Raw genomic sequence first — 27,861 nt, forward strand, 5'->3', positions numbered from 1 at the left:
AGGAATGGACCAAGATCTCACTGACTGTGGCTGATGTGGACATTTTACTGCCGCCAGCAGAGCCCAGGACCAGAGCTGAATTCTTAAGATATTCCCAACAAATTACACTGAATCCAAACACGGCAAATACACGGCTGCTATTATCTGAGGGGAAAAGAAAAGCAACAGTGACGTTTGAAGAACAGTTTTATTCTCCTAACCTGGAAAGATTCATCCACTTGTTTCAGGTCCTGAGCAGAGAGAGTCTGACCAGACCTTGTTACTGGGAGGTGGAGTGGAGTGGACGAGGAGTTTCAGTAGCAGTCACATACAAGGACATCAGCAGAACAGGAGATGAAAGTTTGTTTGGAAACAATGATAAGTCTTGGGCTTTAGCATGTTTCAACAAAAGTTATGAATTCAGACATGACAGCATCCGCACTGCCGTCTCAAGCCCTCGGTCCTCCAGAGTAGGAGTCTACCTGGATCACAGAGCAGGTGTTCTGTCCTTCTACAGCGTCTCTGAAACCATGACTCTCCTGCACAGAGTCCAGACCACATTCACTCAGCCTCTCTACGCTGGACTTAGGGCTCATTACATTGGATCCACAGCTGAGCTGTGTGAGCTCAAGTAGACTGGATCTATTAAAAAGGTAATAAGTGAGATTCTCTTTTTACTGTTTAATGGATTTTGATTCAGTTTTGTCGCTCAGCTCTCTTTGCTGTGGAGTTTTTGTGCCGGACTTTCCAGAGATCACCTGCCCATCAGGTGACTCTGATGTCTTCTTCTTCAAGTTTCTATTGATGCATTGTGCTGCTGTATTCTTTGTCTTTTTAGCCATTTTAAAATTCCTCTCCAGACATGTTTTAAACTATGTTAAATACTCTGCTATGATTAATATTTTGTTGAACATGGTTTTCACACATAAAAAGTGGAAAACAAAAAAGGAGAACTGGGGCAGAAGCACATCTACTCTTACTTCCTCATAGAGAAATTCTGGATCAGGCCTTGTGACCCGCCCCCCGACTACCGCTAGGTTGGCAGGTGGAAAATAAGAGAGTATCAATATGATTAGAGGAGGAAACATCAGAGATACTCCGCCACATGTTTGAGCGTCAGTCAGACCCAGACTCAGGAGGTTGTTGCGCACTAAATTCAGTGATTACCGGACATATCAGAACGGTTAGCGTAGTTAGCATCTTTTATTTGTTTATGTTGTTTGTTAGCTTGTAACTGGCAATGGCTGACACAGTGTTAGAGATTGTGCTAATGCTAACTCTCTCGCTCTCCGTACTGACAAGGTTTCAGGTTTGTTTAGCCCCGCCCCCTGCACCCACGAGTTGACAGGATTGGTTCCTTAGGTTTGTGACGTATGAAACCCTGGCTGTCTGAATCTGTTTTTATGAGACTGTCATTGATTCACTGCAGTTCAAGGTGGAAACACTCAGTCATGGTGTTGACTGATTATTTCAGTCATCATATGTCTGTATTATATAAAAACTTCATATGGATGTTAACAAGGTTCAAACTTGATTTGCATTGTAGTGGTCATTAACTATATGTTTGTCTTCTGTTTTTATATCTCAGAGATTTTTGTTTTGTTTTTCAAGAAAGAAAATGTATTAAAGTGATGAACACAATACGGTAATCTTAAAAAAATCAAGTGATCAATTCAAATAGATGAAGAGAATAATGTAACAATGGAACCTGTAATCTGTTGTTTGGTCTGTGTAGGTCTTATATTTGTTCTTTCTGTTTAGTTTCCAGGATTTATCAAGTGGATATGTAAACAATGTCAATCAATAAACCATTTTTCCAAGAGTGAATACTGTATTTCTTCACTTATGTCTAGGTACTAAACGTGAAAAGCATATGAGAATATAACTGACGCTATTTATTTTCACTGATGCAATCAGAAGAGCAGGTGTGGACTCAAAAGGCAGCATGTGTTTTCCCAAATTAGACACACTACTGAAGAAGACACAGCTGAAGGACGGTCCTCTCGTTAACTGAACAGCTTCACTGTGAACGTTTAGGTGAATAATCCTGGAGGATACAAAGGGTTAAAGGTCTGTTCACCAACAGCAAGTGTTTTCAGGTTTCACTTGTCCAGTTTATGTCTCATACACTAATCTCCATGTTGTAAACAAGGTGTGTAACTATGCTCTGCGCCACTGAAATTGCTCGACTTGCTGAAAGAATGAAACCTTGAAAACCCCACCTGGTTTTTCTTGTTCTCAAACAAAGTCACTCCCATTCAGTCGATGTGTTTCTTGTTCTGTGCAGACCTGACAGTGTATGGATGAGTATAACCAACATGCTGTGAAGTGTAAAAGCTAACAAGCCATATACACTACAGATCAAGTTGTTGCTGAACAGGTTCAACCCTTCATGTGAAAGTGAAAGCAGTTGACATTTCCTGTCTCTCGGAGGTGAAATGGCGCAGCGAGGAATTCAGATGGACCGGGAAAAACTCTGCTGTTCCATCTGTTTGGATCTACTGAAGGATCCAGTGACTATTCCCTGTGGACACAACTACTGTATGAGCTGTATTAAAAGTCACTGGGATCAAGAGGATCAGAGGAGGATCCACAGCTGTCCTCAGTGCAGACAGGATTTCATACCAAGACCTGTCCTGGTGAAAAACACCATGTTAGCAGAGTTAGTGGAGGAACTAAAGAAGACTGGACTCCAAGCTGCTCCAGCTGATCACTGCTATGCCGGACCTGAAGATGTGGCCTGTGATGTCTGCACTGGGAGAAAACTGAAAGCTGTCAAATCCTGTCTGCAGTGTCTGGTCTCTTACTGTGAGCAGCACCTCCAGCCTCACTATGAATCTCCTGCCTTTAAACAACATAAACTGGTCGACGCCTCAAAGAAGCTCCAGGAGAACATCTGCTCTCGTCATGATGAAGTGATGAAGATTTTCTGCCGCACTGATCAGCAGTGTATCTGTTATCTCTGCTCCATGGATGAACATAAAAGCCACGACACTGTCTCAGCTGCAGCGGAAAGGGCTGACAAGCAGGGAGATCTCATACTGAATCAGCAAAAAATCCAGCAGAGAATCCAGGACAGAGAGGAGGTCGTAAAGGTGCTTCAGCAGGAGGTGGAGGCTACCAATCGCTCTGCTGATAAAGCAGTGAAGGACTGTGATGAGATCTTCACTCAGCTGATCCGTCTCATGGAGAAAAGAAGCTCTGATCTGAAGCAGCAGATCAGATCGCAGCAGAAAACTGAGGTCAGTCGAGTCAAAGCGCTTCAGGAGAAACTGCAGCAGGAGATCACTGAGCTGAAGAGGAAAGATGATGAGCTGCAGCAAATGTCACGCACAGAAGATCACATCCAGTTCCTACACAATTACCCATCGCTTTCAAATCTCGCTGACTCTCCAGACTCACCCAGCATCAATATCCGTCCTCTGCGATACTTTGAGGATGTGATGGCAGCTGCGTCAGAAGCCAGAGACAAACTCCAGGACATTCTTAAAGAGGAATGGACCAAGATCTCACTGACTGTGGCTGATGTGGACATTTTACTGCCGCCAGCAGAGCCCAGGACCAGAGCTGAATTCTTAAGATATTCCCAACAAATCACACTGAATCCAAACACGGCAAATACACGGCTGCTATTATCTGAGGGGAACAGAAAAGCAACAGTGACGTTTGAAGAACAGTTTTATTCTCCTAACCTGGAAAGATTCATCCACTTGTTTCAGGTCCTGAGCAGAGAGAGTCTGACCAGACCTTGTTACTGGGAGGTGGAGTGGAGTGGGTTACAAGTTTCAGTAGCAGTCACATACAAGGACATCAGCAGAACAGGAGATGAAAGTTTGTTTGGAAACAATGATAAGTCTTGGGCTTTAGCATGTTTCAACAAAAGTTATGAATTCAGACATGACAGCATCAGCACTCTCGTCTCAGGCCCTCAGTCCTCCAGAGTAGGAGTGTACCTGGATCACAAAGCAGGTGTTCTGTCCTTCTACAGCGTTTCTGAATCCATGACTCTCCTGCACAGAGTCCAGACCACATTCACTCAGCCTCTCTACGCTGGACTTTGGTTTGTTGGTGCAGGATCCACTGCTGTTTGTTCCGCTCAGCTCTCCTTATGTTGATGTTTCTGCAGCGCACTTTCCGGAGATCACCTGTCAATCTAACTGTGTGGTGCGGAGCTGTGACGTCTTTGATGTTCTGTTGATTTGGTTTGAGTCTCTGTAGGTGGCTATCTACAACATTTTAATGTTTTTGAATGAAATGTATTCAACCAGATTGCAGAGGGAACAACAACAACAACAACAACAACAACAAAAAATAGATATATTAAAAAATGAAAACCTTGAAATTAAAATCCTAAAATCTGGTTATAGACCTATTCTTTTTGTTGTATTGAATAATCCATTATAATAGAACAGCAAGTTTTCCCTTAATCACAGCCGAATTGTTGACGTTTATTTGGTTCCTGTCACTTTTATAAAAGTGAGGTCAAGATGTGATCATTACTGGAATTATCAATAAGGAGAACATTGTTTAAGACCACTGATATCCTCCATAGTGCTGAAATACTGATTTTACAGACTGTGTGATGCGAAGTGAATATGTGGATGGTAAAACTGAACAAGAGTCATTTAAGATTTACTGATTGCATATGTCAACAAAGTTAATCAATAAAGTAGATTTTGTTCCACTAAGAATGAATAATAGATTTTAAAAAATTATTTCCAGGAACTCTGTTAAAGTTGCTGGACAAAATCTGAAACATACATGACAGTATAACAGAGGGAACACAACAAAGTGCAGTCTGAGTATCTAGAACAGGGGTGGGCAATAATTTTTTCCAGTGGGCCATACTGACTCTGTTAAAGTAAGTGAAGGGCCACACAATTGGAAATAAAATTTAAACATGAAATATTTAGTGCAGAATTACTTTAAACTACCGGTACATGATCATAAATACATGATCATACTCATGAATATTACAATTAACAAGTCTTCATCAATCACTTCCACACGCCTGGTAACGGTCCGACGAGACAGACTGATTTTTTCAAACTGACTCTTATTGTCAGGGCACAGGTTGCTAGCAGTCTCAACCATACAGTCTTTCAAAAACTCAACCTCTGAGAACGACCTGCTGTGTTTGGCTAGCTTATGAGCCAGCATGTAGCTTACTTTTGTGACTGTCTCTTGTATGGCCGTCTGCTTCACAAAAATATTCTGACGGGCGGTTAAATCGGAGGACAATTTCAGGGCCCTTTGTTCTCTCTCCCGCGACGATAGGTTGGTGGCATAGTTGGCATGCTTGGTCGAAAAATGTCTCTTAATATTATATTGTTTGAAAACAGAATTTGCATTTTGGCATATCAGGCATACAGCCTTTGAACCCACATGAGTAACAAAATATTTATAAGTCCACTCTGTGTTAAAAACTCGACATTCTGAATCAACTTTTCTCTTTTTCACAGCACTCATCCTGATGATCATCGAACTATGCGAGTCAAGGAAGCACATTTTCACCCACTCCAAATTAAAATAGATTAAAATAATAAATTGAAATTTATCTCAAGAAAAATCACAAGTTCTAAGTTGAGCTTTAGAACATTTTTTTGTTTGAACAATTAAATATGATTGTGAGGTCAAAAAAAGAAAAGCACAGTCAGACTTGAATGAACAGTTAAAAGATTCATAATGCCTTCGACAAGGTATCTAAACATACACTTGATACCAATGTCAAAGGAGGAGACATGAGCAAAGAGCATATGTTCTATCATGTTCACGAGAACTCAGGTGCATTTCAGAGCTGATACCAATGGCCACTACCAGACCTTTGCAAACAAGGGGCTCGTCCGGGAGTTGAACCCGGGACCTCTCGCACCCTAAGCGAGAATCATACCCCTAGACCAACGAGCCACAAAAGGTTAGCATTTATCTCAAGAAAAATCTCAAGTTCTAAGCTGAGCTTTTAAACATAAAACAAATTTGTGACAAAGACACAGTAAGAACTTGTGGTTCCTACTAGCTTAAGATGTGTATAAGAGACAGTTTCAGAGCTGATACCAATGGCCACTACCAGACCTTTGCAAACAAGGGGCTCGTCCGGGAGTTGAACCCGGGACCTCTCGCACCCAAAGCGAGAATCATACCCCTAGACCAACGAGCCACAAAAAGTTGAAATTTATCTCAAGAAAAATCGCAAGTTCTAAGTTGAGCTTTAGAACATATTTTCTTTTGAACAATTAAATATTTTTGTGAGGTCTAAGGAAAAGCACAGTGAGACGTGAATGAAGAGTTAAGAGATTCATAATGCCTTCGACAAGGTATCTAAACATACACTTGATACTAATGTCAAAGGAGGAAACATGAGCAAATAGCGCATGTTCTAAGAAAACTCAGGTGCATTTCAGGGCTGATATCAATGGCCACTACCAGACCTTTGCAAACAAGGGGCTCGTCCGGGAGTTGAACCCGGGACCTCTCGCACCCTAAGCGAGAATCATACCCCTAGACCAACGAGCCATAAAAGGTTAGCATTTATCTCAAGAAAAATCGCAATCACAGACACACCTGAATGAACAGTTAAAAGATTCATAATGCCTTCGACAAGGTATCTAAACATACACTTGATACCAATGTCAAAGGAGGAGACATGAGCAAAGAGCATATGTTCTATCATGTTCACAGAGAACTCAGGTGCATTTCAGGGCTGATACCAATGGCCACTACCAGACCTTTGCAAACAAGGGGCTCGTCCGGGAGTTGAACCCGGGACCTCTCGCACCCAAAGCGAGAATCATACCCCTAGACCAACGAGCCACAAAAGGTTGAAATTTATCTCAAGAAAAATCGCAAGTTCTAAGTTGAGCCTTAGAACATATTTTCTTTTGAACAATTAAATATTTTTGTGAGGTCTAAGGAAAAGCACAGTGAGACGTGAATGAAAAGTTAAGAGATTCATAACGCCTTCGACAAGGTATCTAAACATACACTTGATACTAATGTCAAAGGAGGAGACATGAGCAAAGAGCACATGTTCTAAGAAAACTCAGGTGCATTTCAGGGCTGATATCAATGGCCACTACCAGACCTTTGCAAACAAGGGGCTCGTCCGGGAGTTGAACCCGGGACCTCTCGCACCCTAAGCGAGAATCATACCCCTAGACCAACGAGCGACAAAAGGTTAGCATTTCATTTCATTTGAACATCTAAATAAGTTTGTGAGGCCTGAAGACATACACAGTCAGACTTTAATGAACAGTCAAGAGACTCATAATGCCCTCTAAAAGGCATGTAAACACTTTATCCTAACATCAAAGGAGGAAACATAAGCAAGAATATCCATTTTCTAGAACAACCCCTTGGCAAAATAGAGGGTGAAGTAAAACGTAGAGAATAGACAAGAAAAATGGCATTCCATTCCTTCTGTAGATTCCATAGACTTGTAGAATCAATGCCGGGGTACATTGAAGGTGTTCTGGTGGCCCAAAAACATGTTAAGAGTTCATGTTAGTTTTTTCTGTCATTTGTCACCCTTGTGCATATGTGCGTGCTTGCAATGTCCAAATGACAAACCCTTTTAATTGCTCTGGTAGGACTGCTTTGACATACATGTGGAGAACAACCATCACTGCATCATTCCGAAGAACGGGCTCGTCCGGGAGTTGAACCCGGGACCTCTCGCACCCGAAGCGAGAATCATACCCCTAGACCAACGAGCCATAAAAGGTTGAAATGTATCTCAAGAAAAATCGCAAGTTCTTAGTTGAACTGTAGAACATTTTTTCATTTGAACAATTAAATATGTTTGAGGCCTAAAGAAAAGCACAGACACACCTGAATGAACAGTTAAGAGATTCATAATGCCTTCGACAAGGTATCTAAACATACACTTGATAGCAATGTCAAAGGAGGAGACATGAGCAAAGAGCATATGTTCTATCATGTTCACAGAGAACTCAGGTGCATTTCAGAGCTGATACCAATGGCCACTACCAGACCTTTGCAAACAAGGGGCTCGTCCGGGAGTTGAACCCGGGACCTCTCGCACCCAAAGCGAGAATCATACCCCTAGACCAACGAGCGACAAAAGGTTAGCATTTCATTTCATTTGAACATCTAAATAAGTTTGTGAGGCCTGAAGACATACACAGTCAGACTTTAATGAACAGTCAAGAGACTCATAATGCCCTCTAAAAGGCATGTAAACACTTTATCCTAACATCAAAGGAGGAAACATAAGCAAGAATATCCATTTTCTAGAACAACCCCTTGGCAAAATAGAGGGTGAAGTAAAACGTAGAGAATAGACAAGAAAAATGGCATTCCATTCCTTCTGTAGATTCCATAGACTTGTAGAATCAATGCCGGGGTACATTGAAGGTGTTCTGGTGGCCCAAAAACATGTTAAGAGTTCATGTTAGTTTTTTCTGTCATTTGTCACCCTTGTGCATATGTGCTTTTTGCAATGTCCAAATGATACACCCTCTTAATTGCTCTGGTAGGTTTACTTTGACACAAATGTGGAGAACAACCATCACTGTATCATTCCAAAGGGCTGGTGTGACACAAACAGCCACCACTGTTGAATTCCAAACATTGGGATCATCAAGGAGTTGAACCCAGGTCCTCTCTCACCCTAAGCGAGAATCATACCCCTAGACCAACGAGCCACGAAACATTGAAGTTTATCTCAAGAAATATCACAAGTTCTAAGTTGAGCTTTGGAACATTTTTTCATTTAAATATGTTTGTGAGGCCTAAAGAAATGCCTAAATTAAAGCCAAAGACTGATCTGTGATTTCAGCTGCATTAACTGTAACATGAGCAATCAGAGATATAGTTAGAAGAGACAGACTATCTTTCTTTTTCAAAGAAATTTTTTTAGGCTTTTGCTTTTATTACATTCATAGTAACAGAGAGGGGATGACAAGCAGAAAAGGGCCACGGCAAGGACTTAGTCCTAATTACACGCACTCCACCAGCGGAGCCACTAGAACAAAGTCGCCTGTCTGTTATCCTACCTTTTTTTTTTTTGATCACTGACTTTGTATGTTTTGGTCTTGTGGCATCTCTCCCTCATTCCTAGTGTTTCTACAGTTTTTCCCACTCCCTTGTGTCTTCGTTTCTCTCTCACACATCAAGTGAGCTGTCATGCTGATCCCACCTCCAGTCAGGAGGAGAGTTTGAAACAGACACATTAACACCAAGTTCAAATATAAAAGAAACATGAAACACGAATGATGCTATGTGCCAAAGGAGAAAGATGTTCCAGCCTTTTATTGAGATTGAGATATGCATGTCAGCTCCTCTGCGACCTACAGAGTCCCATTATAAAACTCTCTTATGTATTCGGATACTTTTGAAGGAGTATAATTCCAACTTTGGTGATTCAGCAGAGAGACTATGTAAATTTGCTGAGCAGTTCCAACAGCAAATGGTCATTACAGGATGCTAATTAATTTCATTCTGTCGATATTTGAGCAGTGAAGGGTGCTGCAGTATTCTAATGTAGAAACACTATTCAAAGGGGAACTTTACAATAACTGATTGTGAGCAAAACATGTTACTAGGTTGAACTTGCCCAGTTTTATGTCTCACACTCATTTAATCAGTAACAGGACCCAAAAGCACACACTGCTTTGCAGAAACCACTCCTCTTCCTGTAAGGAACCCAAGCATAATAACCACTCCTTCCTCTTCTTGTTCTAAAGTTCAGCCAGTCGTTTTTATAACAGATGCTTCCGGCTTTCTGCCCCCTTCAGAGATCTGCCACTTTACAGATCCCAGTGTGTAATCGTAATTCTGTGAATTTCCAACAGACGAGCCCTATTCACTGCAGATGAGCAAGTGAAAATTGAGAAAAGAAATCGAGCTTTGGTTTGGATCATATGGCAGCTTTTACTTGGAAGTGATTTGACTTTCGCCGTCTCTCGGAAGTGAAATGGCGCAGCGAGGAATTCAGCTGGACGAGGAAAAACTCTGCTGTTCCATCTGTTTGGATCTACTGAAGGATCCAGTGACTATTCCCTGTGGACACAACTACTGTATGAGCTGTATTAAAAGTCACTGGGATCAAGAGGATCAGAGGAGGATCCACAGCTGTCCTCAGTGCAGACAGACCTTCAGACCAAGACCTGTCCTGGTGAAAAACACCATGTTAGCAGAGTTAGTGGAGGAACTGAAGAAGACTGGACTCCAAGCTGCTCCAGCTTATCACTGCTATGCCGGACCTGAAGATGTGGCCTGTGATTTCTGCACTGGGAGAAAGCTGAAAGCTCTCAGGTCCTGTCTGCAGTGTCAGGTGTCTTACTGTGAGCAGCACCTCCAGCCTCACTATGAATCTCCTGCCTTTAAACAACATAAACTGGTCAACCCCTCAAAGAAGCTCCAGGAGAACATCTGTACTCGTCATGGTGAAGTGATGAAGATTTTCTGCCGCACTGATCAGCAGTGTATCTGTTATCTCTGCTCCATGGCTGAACATAAAGAACACGACTTTGTCTTGGCAGAAGCAGAAAGGGCTGAGAGGCAGAGAGAGCTCGGAATGAGTCGCCAAATAATCCAGCAGAGGATCCAGGGCAGAGAGAAAAATGTGAAGGTGCTTCAGCAGGAGGTGGAGGCCATTAATCACTCTGCTGATAAAGCAGTGACAGACAGTGAGAAGATCTTCACAGATCTGATCCGTCTCATGGAGAAAAGAAGCTCTGATCTGAAAAAGCAGATCAGATCCCGGCAGAAAACTGAGGTCAGTCGGGCCAAACAGTACGAGGAGGAACTGCAGCAGGAGATCACCAGACTGAGGAGGACAGATGCTGAGCTGGAGGAGCTCTCACACACACCTGATCACTCCCACTTTCTCCGCAATTACACTTCACTGTCACAAGCCAGTGAATGTACAGACTCACCCAGCATCAATATCCGTCCTCTGAGCTACTTTGAGGATGTGATGGCAGCTGCATCAGAGGCCAGAGACAAATTATGTGACATTTTTAATGAGTTATGGCCCAAGATCTCACTGACAGTGGCTGAAGTGAACGTTTTACTGCCGCCAGCAGAGCCCAAGACCAGAGGTGAATTCTTACAATATTCACAACAAATCACACTGGATCCAAGCACAGCTCACACATTGTTGATATTACAAGGGAACAGAAAAGCAGCAGTAATGGAACCATCATTTTTAGGAGTGGTGCAGTTTGCAGTAGACTTATATGTCAGAGAATCAGAATCACCCAGTTTCACTAACAGGATTCAGGTCCTGAGCAGAGAGAGTCTGACCAGACGTTGTTACTGGGAGGTGGAGTGGAGTGGAGGAGGAGTTTCAGTAGCAGTCACATACAAGGACATAAACAGAACAGGAGTTGAAAGTGGATTTGGACACAATGATAAGTCTTGGGTTTTAGAATGTGTCAACAAAAGTTATGAATTCAGACATGACAAAAGAAAAACTCCCGTCTCAGGCCCTCAGTCCTCCAGAGTAGGAGTGTACCTGGATCACAGAGCAGGTGTTCTGTCCTTCTACAGCGTCTCTCAAACCATGACTCTCCTCCACAGAGTCCAGACCACATTCACTCAGCCTCTCTATGCTGGACTTAGGCTTGATTTTGTATCTACAGCTGAGCTGTGTGAGCTCAAGTAGACTGATTCAGTTTTGTTACTGAGCTCTCTTTGCTGTAGTGTTTTAGTGCCGGACTTTCCAGAGATCATCTGCCCATCAGGTGACTCTGATGTCTTCTTTCATATTTCTGAAATTTTTATCCATAGTTTTTTAAAGAATAACAGAAATAATGCATTAGAAATTATAGCAAAAAATATACATTTATCAATTTCAGATATTTCTTATTTTAATCTGTGCAGTGACATTGTGATAAGAACCATTCCTGCAAGCTAAAGTATATCCTTTGATTTGAAAGGTCAGGGCAACAGGGAGGTATCTCAGAACGTGACACATATTTAGAAAAGAAATAAACGGACAGTTGTAATACAGAGCTAAATCTCATGATGCACTTTATTAGATTTTGGGGTATTTGTAGTGAAATACACAGATTTTTGCCAAATTCTAGAGATCTTTGAAAAAAACTGCTGGTATTGACAATTTTATTTATGAGAAATCTGAAACTTATTGTGTGGTCTATGTAAATCTTTTCTTTTGTGTGTTTTCCTTCCTGTTTTGTTATATACTGTATATATATATATATATATATATATATATATATATATATATATATATTGTTGCTGTAATATTTTCTAGTGTGTCTGTCTCACTTCATGGGACCTTAAGGAGCAGCAAAACAAGCCTTGTCTCTATCACTGAATCATTAATCATATGTTAATCAAATCAATTAATCACAATTAATCAATCAATCAATAAAGTTGTTTTTGCTAAAGAATTACATTGTTGTAAGTTATTTTTAGTTTGTGAATTCATTACTCACCTGTCAAAACTGCTGGAGAAAACATTAAACTAAGTTGTAACTAAAACAGTAGAACACATTTTCCTACCCTAAAACGCAACAAAGTGAAAGATGTTTAGTGCAGATGTAAAATCTAAATTATGATTCTGAAAAATATGGTTGACAAAACTGCTTAAATGTGTAAAGGTTTATTTCAGGATTTTTCTTTTCTGGCTGGTTTTTTGGAATATGTTTATTTATTTTAAGTTTGTTTAAGGGTGTGTATGTGTTATGTATACATTGATGTATTATATAGGCTATATATGAATAAGGCTTTTTGTTGCTTGTTGCTGTGGGGGCAGAAAAACTTTTTCATAAGTAACTCGATCGATCATCAGTCATTAACATCAATGCACACATACCAGTGAACATGGAGTAGAGTCTATGACTGATTTTAACTGATGTATTTAACTTCCTCTGGTAGTTTCCTAGTTTGAACAGCAGGTGGAGCTGCTGCGTGAAACAATGACCTGAGACTAAATCATCCAACAGTCAACGTGTCCCTCACTGGGTGCAGCCATAGTTAAATAAAATACTACACATTAATCAGTATGTACATCATAATGTACACAAGTCTAAAAAAAAAAAGTTTTTTTTAATTCATTTTTTAGAGAAGTTTTTAAAAATCATGTTTTTCCTCAATCAACGAGATAATTATCTCGTTATTTGAGAAAAAAGTATTATTTTTAAATTTTTTTTACAGATAAGTTTTTAGAAAATCATGTTGTTTTGAATCAATGAAACAATTATGTCGTTAATTCAGAAAAATATCTGAAACAACAACATTATTAACACACACTTTTATCTACATATATTTTCCTGAGAAACAGATTTGTGTGATTGAGCATCATTTTAATGCTGACAAGAAACACAACCAATCGGATTTGCTGTTATGGGACTGACGTTTCCATTCTGGCCAATCAGCGCTAGAGACCTGTGCAGTAGGGAAGAAGGCGTATTCTCCTCTGACTTACAGCGAGCTGAGGCTGGGCTGATGTAAAGTTGCGTGTCCGTGGCTGAATAGGCACCACCGGCAGTCACTCCTGGGGGTTTCATTTCCATTGTTCTGAATCAAAATTATTTAGTTTCCCCTCCTTAGTGGACTGTCGTAGCAACTGGACTGACATGGCGGAGATAACAAAAGGTGTGGAGCAAGTCTCAGTGGGTAAGAAGGAAAGTAGCTTAGACCAAAGGTAGCTAGCTAGTTAGCCAGCTACCAGAGACATGTGTGTGTCGCGTATTGCATCAGTTTTAGATGTGTTAGCAGCTAGCATGTAGCTAAGGCTGGTTTCTGATTCGATGTACACTCAAATGGAACATATTTACACAGACGCGAACATACGTAGGGCAGCCGCCTGAATAAAAGTCGCAGAACCTAAGCTAATATGTAGCTATGCCAGCTGTCAGTATGCAATGCAGCAGCTAAGAGGCTGCGTCACTCAGTTAACCCGGTGTATGAATCTGACCTCGCTTTGTAATTATTCTGTCTTTTAGTCGCTCCATAATATCAATTAATTCTGTTGATTCCATAGAGACACCGGATGTGACTTCAGTTTCGTCTCTCAGCGTTTCACTATATGTAGGATCAAGCTAGTCTGGATCCACCCAGAGACATCTATAAAGAAAGTGTATATAAAGATCTATAGTAGGCTACACATCGCACCTCATGTCAGTGTGAAAGTGAAAGAGTGATGAGCCTCTGTGCCTCTGGTGGCTAATGGGTGCTGCCTCCTTAAAGCACTGACTGTTTTGAAGCAAATCATGAACATTTTTACAAATTTTACAGCAAATATTGGCGATGATTTTGAAAATGGAAGATTTTAAGGTGGAGGAAACCCTGGTCGTATCTGTAACCTCTGGGCACATCCTTTGGTGTATTTTTGGTCTGGGGCTGCTTTTCACATACTTCATGTTAGGGCTTAATTCAATTTCTGCAATAACTTTAAATGTCAATGTAGGTTTTGAATTTGTAATGCCGCATCTGCGCTAGAGGGTTCTGTTTAATGTGATTTGAACATATTGTACTTTTAATTATATTCCCCACAGTAACTGTGAATATGCTCATATTATTTTCACTCACTTTGTGATATTGAGCAATGGTGGGGCATACTTGAACATACATGTATTTACAGAACTGAGGTTACATCCAGGTATTTTCAGTTTTGCCATAAGTCATTAGTGGACAGGAAGCTGTTGCTGCACAGTCACTGTTTATGTTCTTTGTTTTACTCTGAGCTTCTCTTCAACTTGGTTTATTGTTAATAATCTCCACAACAATCGTAAACTTGTAGGAGTAAACTCAGGAAGTCCAAGCTGACTCAGTTGTCCACATACTTTTGGACATATACAGTATGTTTATGGATGTGTTTGCTTTGATTGGAAGGTGTCACTAACCCAAACCTCCCTGCAGAGTCCCTTTTGTGACATCGCCGGCATATTGTTACCAGTCTGGTAAAGCCTCGTATGACTAAGCACTTTCAAATGTTTGTCCGTGAGGCAAAACCTGACTCATCCTTCAACAAGGCTCTTGTTGGTGTTAATGGAAATATACATATCTGGATTTTACGGTCTCAGGGAGAATCCGTTCTCTGTCATTCATCTTGCCGCTTTGGGCATCAGGAGTTTAATTTTGTATGAAAAATAGCTTAATAACTTCCTTAAACAGCTGCAAACTTTAATTTCTAGCAAATATTAAAAACCATGGTTTTCACAGGTATTTTTTATTGACTGGGAGGGAGTCAGGCATCTCACTCTGCCTCTGTTTCTCAGGTGAGCTGTATGTGTCGGACAAAAGTGGCAGCGACCAGGATGGAGACGGCACGGAGCAGAAACCCTTCAAAACTCCTCTCAAGGTCAGCAGTCATGTAGCATGATGTACCACTACTTTTATTATATATTCAGGTATGTGGCATTTAAAGTGCTTCATGCAAGCAGTGATATTATTGATGTCATGTGTGTCAACACCTTGTTGTGTTATCAAATCCTCACAGGCTCTGATGTTTGCTGGGAAGGAGCCGTTCCCAACCATTTATGTAGAATCACAGAAGGAGGGAGAGGTTGGTTAAAAAGTTATTAATATTATTCATATGTTTGTTTGTTTTGCACTTTAACCTTCATGATATCTTCCTACTAAAAACACAGGAAATGATCCTGTCTTGGTTTACATGAAGAAATCCTTTCTTTACTGTTTTGTGCACAAGTTAGCAGTTTGTTTTTCCAGTCAAAGCAGCAGCATCTGCTTTCACTTCCTAGTTTATCCTCTCACAGGAAGGTTGCTGTCACTGTGATTGTTTGCTGCTGTGTTTGGCTGCTGTTGAAAACCTTCAGAAATCAGGTCATGATGCTGCTTGATGTACTCGATACTGTACACTGTAGCTCACATAGACTAGGCCTCACATAGACTAAAATTTAGAAAAAGCATTGACATGTAAAAACCCACAGTCCCTCAATGAAAAGAAGAAGCTTACCCACTTTATACGCTTCCTTTATTAGTTCACTGGAAGTTTCTTAGTCTCTTCATCAATGTGTTTCTTCTCTTTCTGTTCCTTAGCGTTGGGCGGTTATTTCTAAAACGCAGATGAAGAATGCAAAGAAGGCCTTCAACCGTGAGCAGATGAAGAGTGATGCCAAAGAGAAGAAGGAGGTGTGTGTGTGTGTGTGTGTGTGTGTGTGTCGAGCGCGTGTGTGTGTGCGTGCATGTGTGCAAGCTTCAGATCAGCTTCTGCCACAGGAACATAAAATAGATGGTTTATTTTAAGGGCAACTTCATGTTTTTTCCCTCTATCAGTGAATCATAAGGATATTTGTTTTTCATTCTGTGTGCTGCTTTAGCGTCTTTAAATGTTTGCTGCATGTTTGTTGTGCAGACAGAGGACAACGACAGGAGAGAGAAGAACCTGGAGGAAGCCAAGAAGATCGTCATTGAGAAAGACCCCAGCCTGCCTGACCCTGAATCGGTCAGACTCTCACATTCACACTGTTTCTGTTATTGAACTACTCCTGACGTTGGTGAATGTAACTGTTAAAACTTTAATCTAATGCTTTTTGGGGCAATTAATTTTTATTATTGAGCATTTATAACCAGTATAAAAATATTTAATCTGGATTATATTTTACAATAACACATTATATAAGCAGTTGAAAGTATCAGAACTGGAGGATGTTATCATTGTATACGATTACAACTATAGTATATTATCATTATCATTAAAGTGTTTATATTATGGATGTGGATGAAAATGAGGAGTTGCAGTTGTTGACAAATACATTACTGAAAAATGTCCTTACACGTGCTTACCTATTATACTTATTATAAACCCTTTATTTAAGGAATAGTTTGACATGTTGCCAACTTTCAGACTTATATATGAGAAGATCGATCGGTATCATTACATTTCATTTCAATCCAAAGAACTTTATTTATCCTCAAATTCACAAAATTACAAATCTGACCAGATATTCAATGCCAACTTTCGGTAGTTGACAGCTGTTGATGTGCTCTGTGCGACAAACTTCTTTTTATCTGTACAAGTAATGTCCTGAAGTTCAGTGCTCAGCCCTCGATGTGAGTGAGCTAAAGAAGAGGGGGGATGTGTTTTACAGGTTAAAATTCTGCATCTGGAGCCAAAGAGAGGTCAAAGAGTCAAAGTGTTTGGATGGGTTCATCGCCTTAGGAGACAAGGTGAGGAGCATAACACATGAAAACAATGGGTTTTAACTTTTTGTTGTTCTTGATCAATTTTCAGTCAAATCACACCACTGAGTGTGAAGTTGGTTTCTGTGTTAGATTCGTTTCTGTCTCTGCTGTATGAGTTGACAGTTCACTGTATATTTTTGTCTCTTCCAGGGAAGAACCTGATGTTCATTGTGCTGAGAGATGGAACTGGTTTCCTCCAGTGTGTCCTGTCTGATAAACTGGTACAACTTTATAACTTCTTCTTTTCACAGCCTTTAAAGTAGGTTACATCACTGTGCTGTCATTTTTGGTCTTTATACATGTAATATAACAATTTAAGATTGGACAAAATGTTTATATTGTAAAAAGGGTTAATGTGTGAAGGGGTAAAAGCACCAAAGGACAACAAAAGTAAAGCTACTAGGTCTAAGCAATTTTATTTTTAAATTAAATTAAATTGAAACAGGATAAAGTTCCCATTTTGACATGCATATGTTTTGTATATACATGGGAAGGTTAGCATTTGGTTGTTTATTCTTTTTAAAATGTACCAATTTACAATTCAATATAAGGCACTTCAAAAAGAATTGGCACATTTTGGTGGAAAGTTATTGAAATCACACATGTTGAAGTTTAGTTTTTCAAGCTGAGAGGTTGATCAAGATTGTGACCAACGTGTTTTCTTCTTGTCTTCAGTGCCAGTGCTACAACGGCTTGCTGCTGTCCACAGAGAGTACAGTGGCTCTGTACGGGACTGTCACTCCAGTTCCTGAGGGGAAACAGGTAAACACACCTGCTGCCACAGTCAACACCTGCAGTACACACACACACTAACCTACACACACACACACACACACACACACACACAGCAAAGCAGGTCGCTGAGGGAAATGTGGTTACGCAGGAAATCAGACAACAAGTTTACATCCGCTTGAAAGTAGTACCTTATTCTTTTTCACTGGCTCAGCTGTCGACTGCGGAATATTTGAAACCCAGATACAGCTGATGATGAGAGTGCAGGCTGCAGGGAGACACTGAATGAGCCAGTGAAGACGAAAAAAGTACTCCTTACTAACATGGTTACGTCTCAAGGGGAATGGTGGACTGTGAGTGTGTTGTAGACTATATGACCCACCCATTGCTCCTAATTCTAAACTTGTTAGTGGGTTTAAACAGTTAAAGAACATTTTAGTTACACAATGATGATAAGAAACATAAAACCTGCAGGGACCCAATGTTTCATCCTGCCACAATTTTGTAATAAACCGAAGAAAATTTTTTACACTTCTCATAATAGTATAATCCCCTGAAAAACTGAGCCTCTCCTCTTTCACAAGAAAGGGTTGTGAAATCATGTGCTAGTCCAACCAACTGAGAAACTCAGTAGCACCAGTGTTACCAGTGAAATACAATACGTGAATAAAACATGATGAGGTCGTCAGTGAGTTTTTGTCTTCCTCTCCCAGGCGCCCGGAGGCCATGAGCTGCACTGTGACTTCTGGGAGCTGATCGGTTTAGCTCCGGCGGGCGGGGCAGACAACCTGCTGAACGAAGAGTCTGATGTCGACGTCCAGCTGAACAACCGTCACATGCTGATCAGAGGAGAGAACGTCTCCAAGGTCCTCCGAGTCCGATCCACCGTCACACAGTGCTTCAGGGATCACTTCTTCAGCCAGGGATACTACGAGGTGAAGCACAGCAACTGAAATGACAAGTTATTCCTTGATACAGTCACGTTTGAGTTTCAAATATATTCTATATATTTTTCATTTTTAAAAAAAGGTTCTTCAGTTCCAGGTTCATAACAAATCCTCTAATTTTATTTTAATTAATTGAATTTATTTTTTGTGAGCAAAGAGCAACGTAAAAAACATTTGATTATAGAAGACTTCTCACTTTTAGCTGGTTCAGACTGTTGCTTTAATTGGTTGACATGACTCACATCACAGATGGCAGGTTATATCAGCTGTAGCTTCTGCTCGGATTGGAATAAAAAAGGTGCCAGGTCTGTAAAAGTCAAGTGTTGACCTTCACTAAAATAAACAAGCACCTTTTCTTTCTTTTCTCCTCAGCCACAGGCTCCGAGTTCTGTGCAGCTGAATAACTACATCTCAACAAGTCATTTGGCCTCTTACTGAATTCTGAATTATTATTGCCATGGCAGTGCAGTTTTACTAGAGAGTCTCTTTGAGGCAGCAAGACAAGGGTTCATTTTTCTCTTGTTCAGCTACTTGGTTTATGTGCACATTTTATCTAAAAATGTCCGCAGCCAGAGTTTGTAGACTTCAGCTGATTGTCTTATCTAGAGCTTCAGTAGCAATCTGCCAAATATGAGTCCATTACCAAATCTGCTTTTCAAATCCATTATTGACTATGTTGAGTTATCTTAAAGTTCCTTAAGATTTCAGTCTTGGTTGATTTAGCAACACCGTGGTTATTGTCATAATGGTAAGTGTGGTTTAATACTATAACAAACAGCCATGGAGCAGCTGCTTTGTCAGAAACCCAACAGAAGAGCAGCTGATGTGTCCGTTTCTAGTGCAGCCAAACAAACTCAAGTTGTTTTAATGTAGTGAGTCAAAAGTTCTGACAACCAGGATCTGATTCCATGCTGCACACGCCACAAGTAGTTTTCCAAACAAAAGCGGGACACAGTAAAGTTTGTTACCTTGCTGAGGTGTTGGAGTTGTGCTCCTGACTTTTCCATTGATGCCTTGGAAGAATTTAAAACTTGTGCGGAACATGATCACTGTCTTAGTTTGTAGAAGCATTTCTAATGAATGCTTGTGGTTACTGTTAACTGCAGTGATCAATACACAGCATTTCCTGTGACTGCTTCACAATAAAAATAACTGCATGCTTTGCTTTTTCGAATGCTTTTAATGTGACCAATATTAGGAAATGTTTGTTTGGCTAAGCAGTAACTTAATACAGCTCTGATACAGCTGCAGTAAACAGTAATGCTGATAAAAATGAGGTGCAAAGATTACATGCATGTGTGTTTGTGTAGGTAATCAATTAAGTCAGTGTGGGAATGACAAATTCTGCAAATAAAATTAAATACTACTATATAGAGAGTTAATTACATAATATAAATATAGTGAATGGCTGTTGCTCAATTAAAAAATGCAGGCCATGAATAATAACAAGTTTTATTTCATGAACACCTTCAGGATTATTACTTTTAATACAATTTAAGAACTATCCTGCCATCTGAATGTTTTGTATGTTGGTCTGTGCACATGAAGCAGAGGGGATTAAAGATTCAGTGAGCGTCTTACAGCAGATATACATGGTGTTCTGTTGTAGATCAGAAAACTGGGAGCTCAGGATCACAGATTCTCTAACGGCTGTTTTGTTTCCTGCTTTTTCACTGGGTGTAGATCACTCCTCCGACCCTGGTGCAGACTCAGGTGGAGGGCGGCTCCACACTGTTTAACCTCAACTACTTTGGCGAGCAGGCATACCTGACACAATCATCCCAGCTCTACCTGGAGACCTGCATACCTGCCCTGGGCGACACCTTCTGCATCGCCCAGTCGTACCGGGCCGAGCAGTCTCGCACCCGGAGACACCTGTCTGAGTGAGTGTGCTGTTCAATGCATTCACAAATAACTACACTAAATTAGCTCTGTGTAGGAACTGAAAAACAGAGAGGAAGAAAGTGTGAACACTGATTCAGACTGTGAATGATGTAGTGTGGTTGAACAGCTGCAGAAACAACTGAGAAACCTCAGTCTGTCCAGAGGAAAATGTACAAATTCATCTTGTTTAGATTATAAATTTCTTTTTTGTCAGAATTTTTGTGAATTTACTTCGTCCTTTAAACATACACACTGAGAGAGTGCAGCAAGATGACATCACATATATCAACATATACCTCGTATCGTATGTCCCAGCACCACACAGCATACCCTCACCCTTCAACCACATTCCCAACATATTATTTCTTGATACATTTCTAAAATACTGAAAAGACATGACATGCATCATGACAGCATCTCAGTTACTGACTTCAGCACAGAATTTGCTCACGCCCAAATATTTACCCTGAAGCTGCACAGTTAGGGTAATTAACTCTGCACTTTTTCCCCTTTACCATCACATTTGGCTTTTAGTCAGAGCACATACTGATAACCGTGACATGGAACTTAAACCTACATCCTACAATGATTATCAGGTATTACATTATAGTTGGCACGGAGCTACATGCAGTGATTTTTGTGCAGTAACAAAAACATGACTTCCACTAACTGAGGAGGTGCCCAAACACAGCCACAGTTTGCTGAACTTCAACAATTACTTATATATAATAAACTTTTTACATCTCTCCAAAGACTGTAGAGGAGGCAGACGAGACACATACAGAAGTTGTCAATCAGGTCAACTATCTTCTTAGTAAACTGGTGCAGCCAGTAAACCTGCTCAGAGGCACTTGAGGGTTTTTTTCTTCTCACATATGATGCTAAATAATTATTAGGTTGAGGTGATCACCGTGTTTCAGTGTGGACAAAAAAATGATATTTTAAACTGTAAGAATATTTCCCTTTATTCAGTTAAAAATGACTCCCACCAAGTCTCTACATATGTAAAAAAGTGTAAAGCCTTTAGTGGCTCCAGAAGGACTTACACAAAGTCTAATGAATAGCCTCAAGTGATGTCACTGTTGTATTGTGGGTAATGTAAGCACCATCTTTTAAAGGGCACTTATTATACTCATTTCTAGCTCTATAGTTTTATTCTGGGACTCCACCGCAGTAGCTCTTCATGATTTACAGTTATTTATCTCAAGCTGTCTGTTATCCAGCCCCTCAGTGGAGCCTCTGACTCAAACAGGCAATATCAGCTCAGCTTCTTAACAGCCCACTTTATTCTGATTGACTGAACCTCCTGAAGTCTCCTCCTCTTAACAGTGTCGAGGTTCTGAAAGCAAACTGTAAGACTAACTAACATAATTGACCGGAAATGGAAACTTCTCAAATCCATCTCTACATGTTCAAGCTGAGATCCTATCTGGAAAATGAGGGTGGACATCACGAACATCTGCAGCAACAAAAGTTACAGCAGGACGTCTCTCTGTTCACTGAGCTTATAAGCCACCCTCTGATTATTTAATTCTGTAACGTCATTAATTAATTAAATTTCCGTTTTCAGGTACACTCACATCGAGGCCGAGTGTCCCTTCATATCGTTTGAGGACCTTCTGAACAGACTGGAGAACCTGGTGTGTGACGTGGTGGACCGAGTGCTCAAATCCCCCGCCGCACAGCTGCTCTACGACATCAACCCGGTACATCACTTTTTTGTGGTAGCGAGTTCAAGTTAAAAGAAGGTGTTAAGGCATCATCAGTTATATACTTGGTGGTAATGATAAGAGTGGTAGTAAAGTTGAGCTCCACTGTTCGTTCTTCACCTTGGAAATAGCATCTGACAAAAACTCAAGGTCCATTTCAAAGCTGTTCTGGAGCTTTTGATCACATAATCTTCATTAGCAGATGGAGTCGTATGGAGTTACATGTGATGGTAGTGTTTGCTGTTTTTTTCCAGAACTTCAAACCCCCCAAGAGGCCGTTCAAGAGGATGAACTACACTGACGCCATCGAGTGGCTGAGAGAGCACGACATCAAGAAGGATGATGGCTCCTACTACGAGTTTGGAGAGGTGACGATTGAACATGACGCACAACACACACCCATCATAATATCTAACACACATCAGTCTCCAAATGAGCTGCTGCTGGTTCAGGTGTCAACATGACACAACTGTATCAGTGGCTGTGAATCTACTTCCATTAGAAGTTGAAAAGAGTATAGTAAAACTGAACAAATTAAATGTACCAGAAGCAGCAAAACAAATAATGGTTTCATTTTTTTGATATATAAAGTTGTATAAAGTATATAGTAGTTTTAAGAAAAGATTTTAAAGGGTAATCCAGTGATTTAGTATTGCACTTTCATTACAGACTCATGAGGTTAAAGTCAAAGCAACATAGTCTGAGATAGTCCTACATTTCTCATAATGCACCTGAGAGTGTCTTTCATTAGAACCCTGCAGGTCTTTAGATCCAGTCCGTCTGGTCTCACCTGCACTTTTCACACAGACTGCTGTCTTTACTGTGAACTGAAGCCCTGATACACATCAGCAACATATGACCAACTCTGACATCTACAGAAGCCGAAAAAGGCTATCTCACAAATATTTTTTTATCCCATTATCTCCAGATAACAAAGCTTGTTTTCTCATTATAATGACTTTGTTAATCAGAGACCAGATGCAGATGCCAACTTCTAGAGCTGTGAAGTGCAAATATCAGGACAACCAGTGATCAACAATATATTTCAATCAAAGGCAGAAATGAGACTGTGGCTTTTCACACAAGATCATTTTCAGATCAGTCCTCATCAGCTAATGAGTCACTAAGGGTTGTTGCTAGGGAGAAGTGTTACTCACGACTTAGTGTGTGAGGTTCAGTCAAAGTTGTTTTCTCCTGATAGTATCTACTTATCTCGGGATAACGAGCTTTGTTATGTTGAGATAACGAAAATATATATATATTTGCGAGAATGGCCTTTCTCGGCTTCCGTAGAATCCCATCTGTGTTTATATGCGAGTGATTTATGAGCTCAGGCTGTTTGTCACTGTATTCATAATGTTGTTCCTCAGTCATGATACTTAAATTTAATCAGTTCTCTAACATCTGTTCTGTTATTATTAGACAGCATTGTAAATGCACATTTGCACCTACTGTGAATTTTTGGCAGTAACAACGTCGAAGAAATTGTTACTCAATCAAGTATAAACTGGAGTTTTTACACATCACAGTGGTCTCGGTTTGATATTTAATTAAAGTATGGTCGGTTTTGACGTGTGTTTCCCTCTTTCTGTTGTTTCTCTCTGTCTGTCCTTCTCAGGACATCCCTGAGGCTCCAGAGAGGTTGATGACAGACAGCATCAACGAGACCATCTTGCTCTGTCGTTTCCCAACTGAGATCAAATCCTTCTACATGCAGCGCTGCCCTGAGGACAAACGCCTCACTGAGTCGGTACGAACCTCAATCGCACTCGAATCTAGTTCAATTCTGGGCGTTATGACCTTCTAAACGAGCTGATCATTCAGTCTTGTGGGTGTGTTTGTTTCCTGCCACCTGCCCCTGTAATGCAGTAACGTAGTACAACAACAAATCTAAGCCTGCGGGCAACACAACCTGAAAAAACTACAACTTAGTTAATAAAGTTAATGAGGAACTGACCCGCTGCAGGGTGTCCAGTAAGAACTTAACCAGAGACTTAAATATCCAGGAAGCTTCATTCAGGCACCAGATGCATGACAAGTGCAACATGAAGTTCCATGTGCTTCTGTAATATAAATAAATAATGAAACTGTACATCAATAGGTATCAGTATAATTACACAATTACACAGGCCACCGCATCTATGTACACATTAATCTATACGCAAAATAAAGCATTTAACTATCAATGTTACCACTAACAACAAACACTAAAACTGTATGTTGTAAAACAATTAAAAAAAAAAAGGAATACATACATTTTCATATGATAAAAGCTGAGGAGAGAATTCGCATAGCGACGCAGCCGCCGCGCAACGCAGACAGTGTGTTCCCGCTGTAAAGTCAGGAAACAAAAGTCTCCTGTTGACAGTGAACACCACAGATGACCATACATGAAAGACTGTAAGATGATTGCACATGGTCTGCGAGTTGTGCAGTGATACATATCTAGCTATTTTTAGCTGAGCATCTTGTGCAAAGGTGTATTTATTTATAATAAGAATTGATTATTAACTGCTTAATAAAGAAAGAGTCTACTAAAGGCTAAAAGCTACTATTCAAAGCTCTGATGTTATGTGACTAACTGTCACTGACTGACTGTCCTGCAGGTTGACGTGTTGATGCCAAATGTTGGTGAGATTGTTGGAGGCTCGATGCGTATCTGGGACGCTGAGGAGCTGCTGGAAGGATACAAGAGGGAGGGAATCGACTCCACCCCATACTACTGGTACACTGACCAGGTAAAGGAAAACTGAGAGTGCTTTTTTTTATTTTTGCACCTTGGCTCAGGCAGGATTCCCTTTTTTCTTCAGCTGTATTAGCTGATGAATCGTTTAGTCTAATCATATTGATCATTAACACAAAGCACCAAAACATTTTCCTGTTATATTATTGTTTTTTTAAGAGTGACAGATGTGACAGATGATACACAGAGAAGCCAGAACAAGTCTTTGGTGAAATGTTGAAATAAAAATATGCTGCAGCGTGTTTTCAAAACATGCACATGACATTTTGGGGCGTCGAAACCTCGCTGAAATGTGCGAAGAAGTCGTCACATCATACAGTGGGCACTTGGCCTCGCTGCGTAGGGTTGTGCCGATGGACCATGATATTGGTGATCGATGATCATCAGAACGATCGGTTCATGCCTTTGCAAATGTCAAGACCAAATTTGAATTGCCACAGTTTCACGTATATAACCGCATATAACCATGATTGCAACATACACACACACACACACACACACACACACACACACACACACACACACACACACACACACTCCGACCAGCTGATTGTAAAGAAGCTGCTTGTTGTGTGTAGGAGCTGCTGTGATTTAAGAGCGGAGGAGAGCCACAGACAGATAGAAAACACGTCATTTAGTTCAGTTTGAGAGTGACGCATTATTTGTGATGACAGTTTTGTTTTGACATAGCCATAAAGTGTATTCGTCATCTAAATGTCATCACTCAAGTGTCCGTTTTTTTAGTTAGTCCTCTTTCTCTCTCGCTCATAGGGTAATGTAATATAACGTAACCCCATGGTCATGATCGGGCAACCCTATTACTGAGTTACTGTGTTTGTGTTTGTTTTAGTAATGGTGTGTATTAACAGGCTGCTGCGTCTGACTGTGTGTTTCAGAGGAAGTACGGCACCTGTCCTCATGGCGGTTACGGTCTGGGTCTGGAGCGCTTCCTTACCTGGCTGCTGAACAGACATCACATCAGAGACGTCTGCCTGTACCCACGATTCATCCAGCGCTGCCGACCCTGAACACACACACACACACACACACACCACACACACACACACCTATACATTCTGTTAGTTGTATCTGGACCTGGCACGTGAGCCATAAAATCTGTCGCTACATCAAATGTAAAACAAGTCAACGTTTTGTCCTGTTAGCTGTTTTATTTTCTGAAGAGCTCAAATCTCTACAGTGAACTCCATGTCTCTCCACAAACGGTTAGAAATCCCTCTGCCTCATATTACACAGCTCCCTCCTCATTTGTTCTGACTTGAAACCTGAATCTGACCATTTCTGCCTCTGCTGATGCTTGACAGCTGATTATTTAACCAGTAATAAACACTGTAGTTTCTTGTGACTGTACAGTGTGTCTGCAAGTCCTGGAGAAAATGTCTAAAATGTGATTCTCAGTGCTGCTTTTTTCAGTTTACTGTTTATTTTATTATAATTATTCACAGGAATTTGTAAAAGTTTACTTTATGCAGTTGCAGAGATTTATAAGCTGCATGATCATTGATTTTAGTACGTAAATATTTGCAAATTCCTGCAGAGATTTGTAGTAAAATAAAGCATAAGTTAAATTTGAATGCTTCAACATGTCGTGGTAAACTATCCACCATCCATACAAACTGTTTGCAGATATGTCAACACTTGAGTAGTTGGTATTATAGATACATTAGGATATTAGACGTACTTAAATCTTAGGTGACTGAACTTGCAGCCACCCTATTGTTTTCTAACGTAAACAATCATGTCAGCTTTCACAACACGTGTCTTTAACTTCAGGACCCAAGTACCTGAACTTGTAGTTGGCTAAAGTAAAACTGATGCCAAATTTGTATTGAAAATCACACAAACACTGTATCAGCAAGATGCAGAGCAAAATCTTGTCAAACAAAACTCTGAATCTGAAAAAAAACAAAAATCCCACCTTCTGAAATTCTGAGTCAGATTCACAGAAATATAAACATTAACTTCTGTATCTGAACTAACCTGATGGAGACGTGTGTCCTTCCCTCTAAAGATGTGTGGAGAACACATAAGTATGACTTAACCTTTTATAATTGATCTACAGTTACAAGCCGTGCCGCCACACACATACACACACTCGACAAACTTAAATCGCAACAGCAACGCTTTTAAGCACGTTTCATATACTTGGGAACATTTTCTTCTTCTTTCCTGAAAGTAACAGTCTGGAAAAAAAACAAAACATGGACAGCAGTCTGTCATCAAATGATGGTGGTTTAGAAATGTGACGGAGGCGTCAGGCCTCAGGGGGTCTCATCATGTTTGTCTGTTCTGCCTCTTCGTCTGAAAATACTCCTCAGATCAATAAACTGCACTTAAATGAGATGTAATTCAAACAGATGGTTGTTTGAGAGTTTTTCTTCAGTTTGGGTGTTTCACCTCATCGCCCAGATCATTTGGTTTTCCATTTCAGACCACAGTTTTTCAGACAAAGCACACTAATTAAAAATACATTTTAAAAAAACAAATTATGAACCATAACTAGTAAAGGAATGGATACATGTACATACTGTACAGTATACTGTATTTTTTAGGATGTACACTTTAAGTAGATTTAAAGTTACACTGTCTTATTTGTCACATTAATATCACTTTATCACATTTATGTACATAATAATGTACTTTCATGTAGCAGTAAAAAGAATTTGTCAATATACTCTTATATCATTGGAAACATTATTAACATTATTAC

At 40.3% G+C, this 27,861-nt stretch overlaps 3 protein-coding genes, 7 non-coding genes and 1 pseudogene across 11 annotated transcripts; 4 read left to right on the forward strand and 7 right to left on the reverse strand.

Moving 5' to 3' along the window:
• Positions 1 to 1,799, forward strand: part of LOC111659634 (E3 ubiquitin/ISG15 ligase TRIM25-like) — a 2,750-nt pseudogene extending 951 nt beyond the window's left edge.
• A 249-nt stretch (positions 1,800 to 2,048) lies between these two features.
• On the forward strand, positions 2,049 to 4,885 carry LOC111659606 (tripartite motif-containing protein 16-like). Its single transcript, XM_023412608.2, has one exon. It carries the CDS (start codon positions 2,418 to 2,420, stop codon positions 4,092 to 4,094), a length of 1,677 nt encoding a protein of 558 aa, XP_023268376.1. The 5' UTR covers positions 2,049 to 2,417; the 3' UTR covers positions 4,095 to 4,885.
• Positions 4,886 to 5,814: 929 nt separating this feature from the next.
• Positions 5,815 to 5,886, reverse strand: trnap-agg (transfer RNA proline (anticodon AGG)). The gene has a single exon. It is a non-coding gene; the product is annotated as a tRNA-Pro (tRNA).
• A 178-nt stretch (positions 5,887 to 6,064) lies between these two features.
• trnap-ugg (transfer RNA proline (anticodon UGG)) lies at positions 6,065 to 6,136 on the reverse strand. Its single transcript has one exon. It is a non-coding gene; the product is annotated as a tRNA-Pro (tRNA).
• A 284-nt stretch (positions 6,137 to 6,420) lies between these two features.
• Positions 6,421 to 6,492, reverse strand: trnap-agg (transfer RNA proline (anticodon AGG)). The gene has a single exon. It is a non-coding gene; the product is annotated as a tRNA-Pro (tRNA).
• A 225-nt stretch (positions 6,493 to 6,717) lies between these two features.
• trnap-ugg (transfer RNA proline (anticodon UGG)) lies at positions 6,718 to 6,789 on the reverse strand. The gene has a single exon. It is a non-coding gene; the product is annotated as a tRNA-Pro (tRNA).
• A 284-nt stretch (positions 6,790 to 7,073) lies between these two features.
• trnap-agg (transfer RNA proline (anticodon AGG)) lies at positions 7,074 to 7,145 on the reverse strand. The gene has a single exon. It is a non-coding gene; the product is annotated as a tRNA-Pro (tRNA).
• Positions 7,146 to 7,619: 474 nt separating this feature from the next.
• trnap-cgg (transfer RNA proline (anticodon CGG)) lies at positions 7,620 to 7,691 on the reverse strand. Its single transcript has one exon. It is a non-coding gene; the product is annotated as a tRNA-Pro (tRNA).
• A 292-nt stretch (positions 7,692 to 7,983) lies between these two features.
• Positions 7,984 to 8,055, reverse strand: trnap-ugg (transfer RNA proline (anticodon UGG)). Its single transcript has one exon. It is a non-coding gene; the product is annotated as a tRNA-Pro (tRNA).
• A 1,645-nt stretch (positions 8,056 to 9,700) lies between these two features.
• On the forward strand, positions 9,701 to 12,359 carry LOC111659605 (tripartite motif-containing protein 16-like). The gene has a single exon (XM_023412607.2). It carries the CDS (start codon positions 9,914 to 9,916, stop codon positions 11,606 to 11,608), a length of 1,695 nt encoding a protein of 564 aa, XP_023268375.1. The 5' UTR covers positions 9,701 to 9,913; the 3' UTR covers positions 11,609 to 12,359.
• Positions 12,360 to 13,391: 1,032 nt separating this feature from the next.
• On the forward strand, positions 13,392 to 27,505 carry nars1 (asparaginyl-tRNA synthetase 1). Of its 2 annotated transcripts, none has more exons than XM_023412644.2 (15): positions 13,392 to 13,587; positions 15,192 to 15,274; positions 15,413 to 15,478; positions 15,973 to 16,065; positions 16,289 to 16,378; positions 17,025 to 17,103; positions 17,269 to 17,339; positions 17,794 to 17,880; positions 18,564 to 18,785; positions 20,481 to 20,680; positions 22,252 to 22,387; positions 22,645 to 22,758; positions 24,009 to 24,140; positions 24,997 to 25,128; positions 26,030 to 27,505. In XM_023412644.2, exons 1-15 carry the CDS (start codon positions 13,548 to 13,550, stop codon positions 26,159 to 26,161), a joined length of 1,677 nt encoding a protein of 558 aa, XP_023268412.1. In that variant the 5' UTR covers positions 13,392 to 13,547; the 3' UTR covers positions 26,162 to 27,505. The 2 variants fall into 2 exon arrangements, with proteins under 2 accessions (XP_023268412.1, XP_023268413.1); XM_023412645.2 differs by having other exon boundaries at positions 13,392 to 13,566.
• The last annotated feature ends 356 nt before the right edge of the window (positions 27,506 to 27,861 follow it).

This window comes from Seriola lalandi, unplaced genomic scaffold, assembly GCF_002814215.2.
Source record: "Seriola lalandi dorsalis isolate HSWRI2012SDOR001 ecotype SW California unplaced genomic scaffold, Sedor1 jcf7180002054484, whole genome shotgun sequence".
Lineage (NCBI taxonomy): Eukaryota > Metazoa > Chordata > Actinopteri > Carangiformes > Carangidae > Seriola > Seriola lalandi.

Coding starts and splice junctions, on each gene's coding strand:
- LOC111659606 (XM_023412608.2), top strand. CDS start 2,418: ATGGCGCAGCGAGGAATTCAGATGGACCGGGAAAAACTCTGCTGTTCC.
- LOC111659605 (XM_023412607.2), top strand. CDS start 9,914: ATGGCGCAGCGAGGAATTCAGCTGGACGAGGAAAAACTCTGCTGTTCC.
- nars1 (XM_023412644.2), top strand. CDS start 13,548: ATGGCGGAGATAACAAAAGGTGTGGAGCAAGTCTCAGTGG. Junction 18,786..20,480: donor TCAGCCAGGGATACTACGAG/GTGAAGCACAGC, acceptor CACTGGGTGTAG/ATCACTCCTCCGACCCTGGT. Junction 25,129..26,029: donor ACTACTGGTACACTGACCAG/GTAAAGGAAAAC, acceptor TGTGTGTTTCAG/AGGAAGTACGGCACCTGTCC.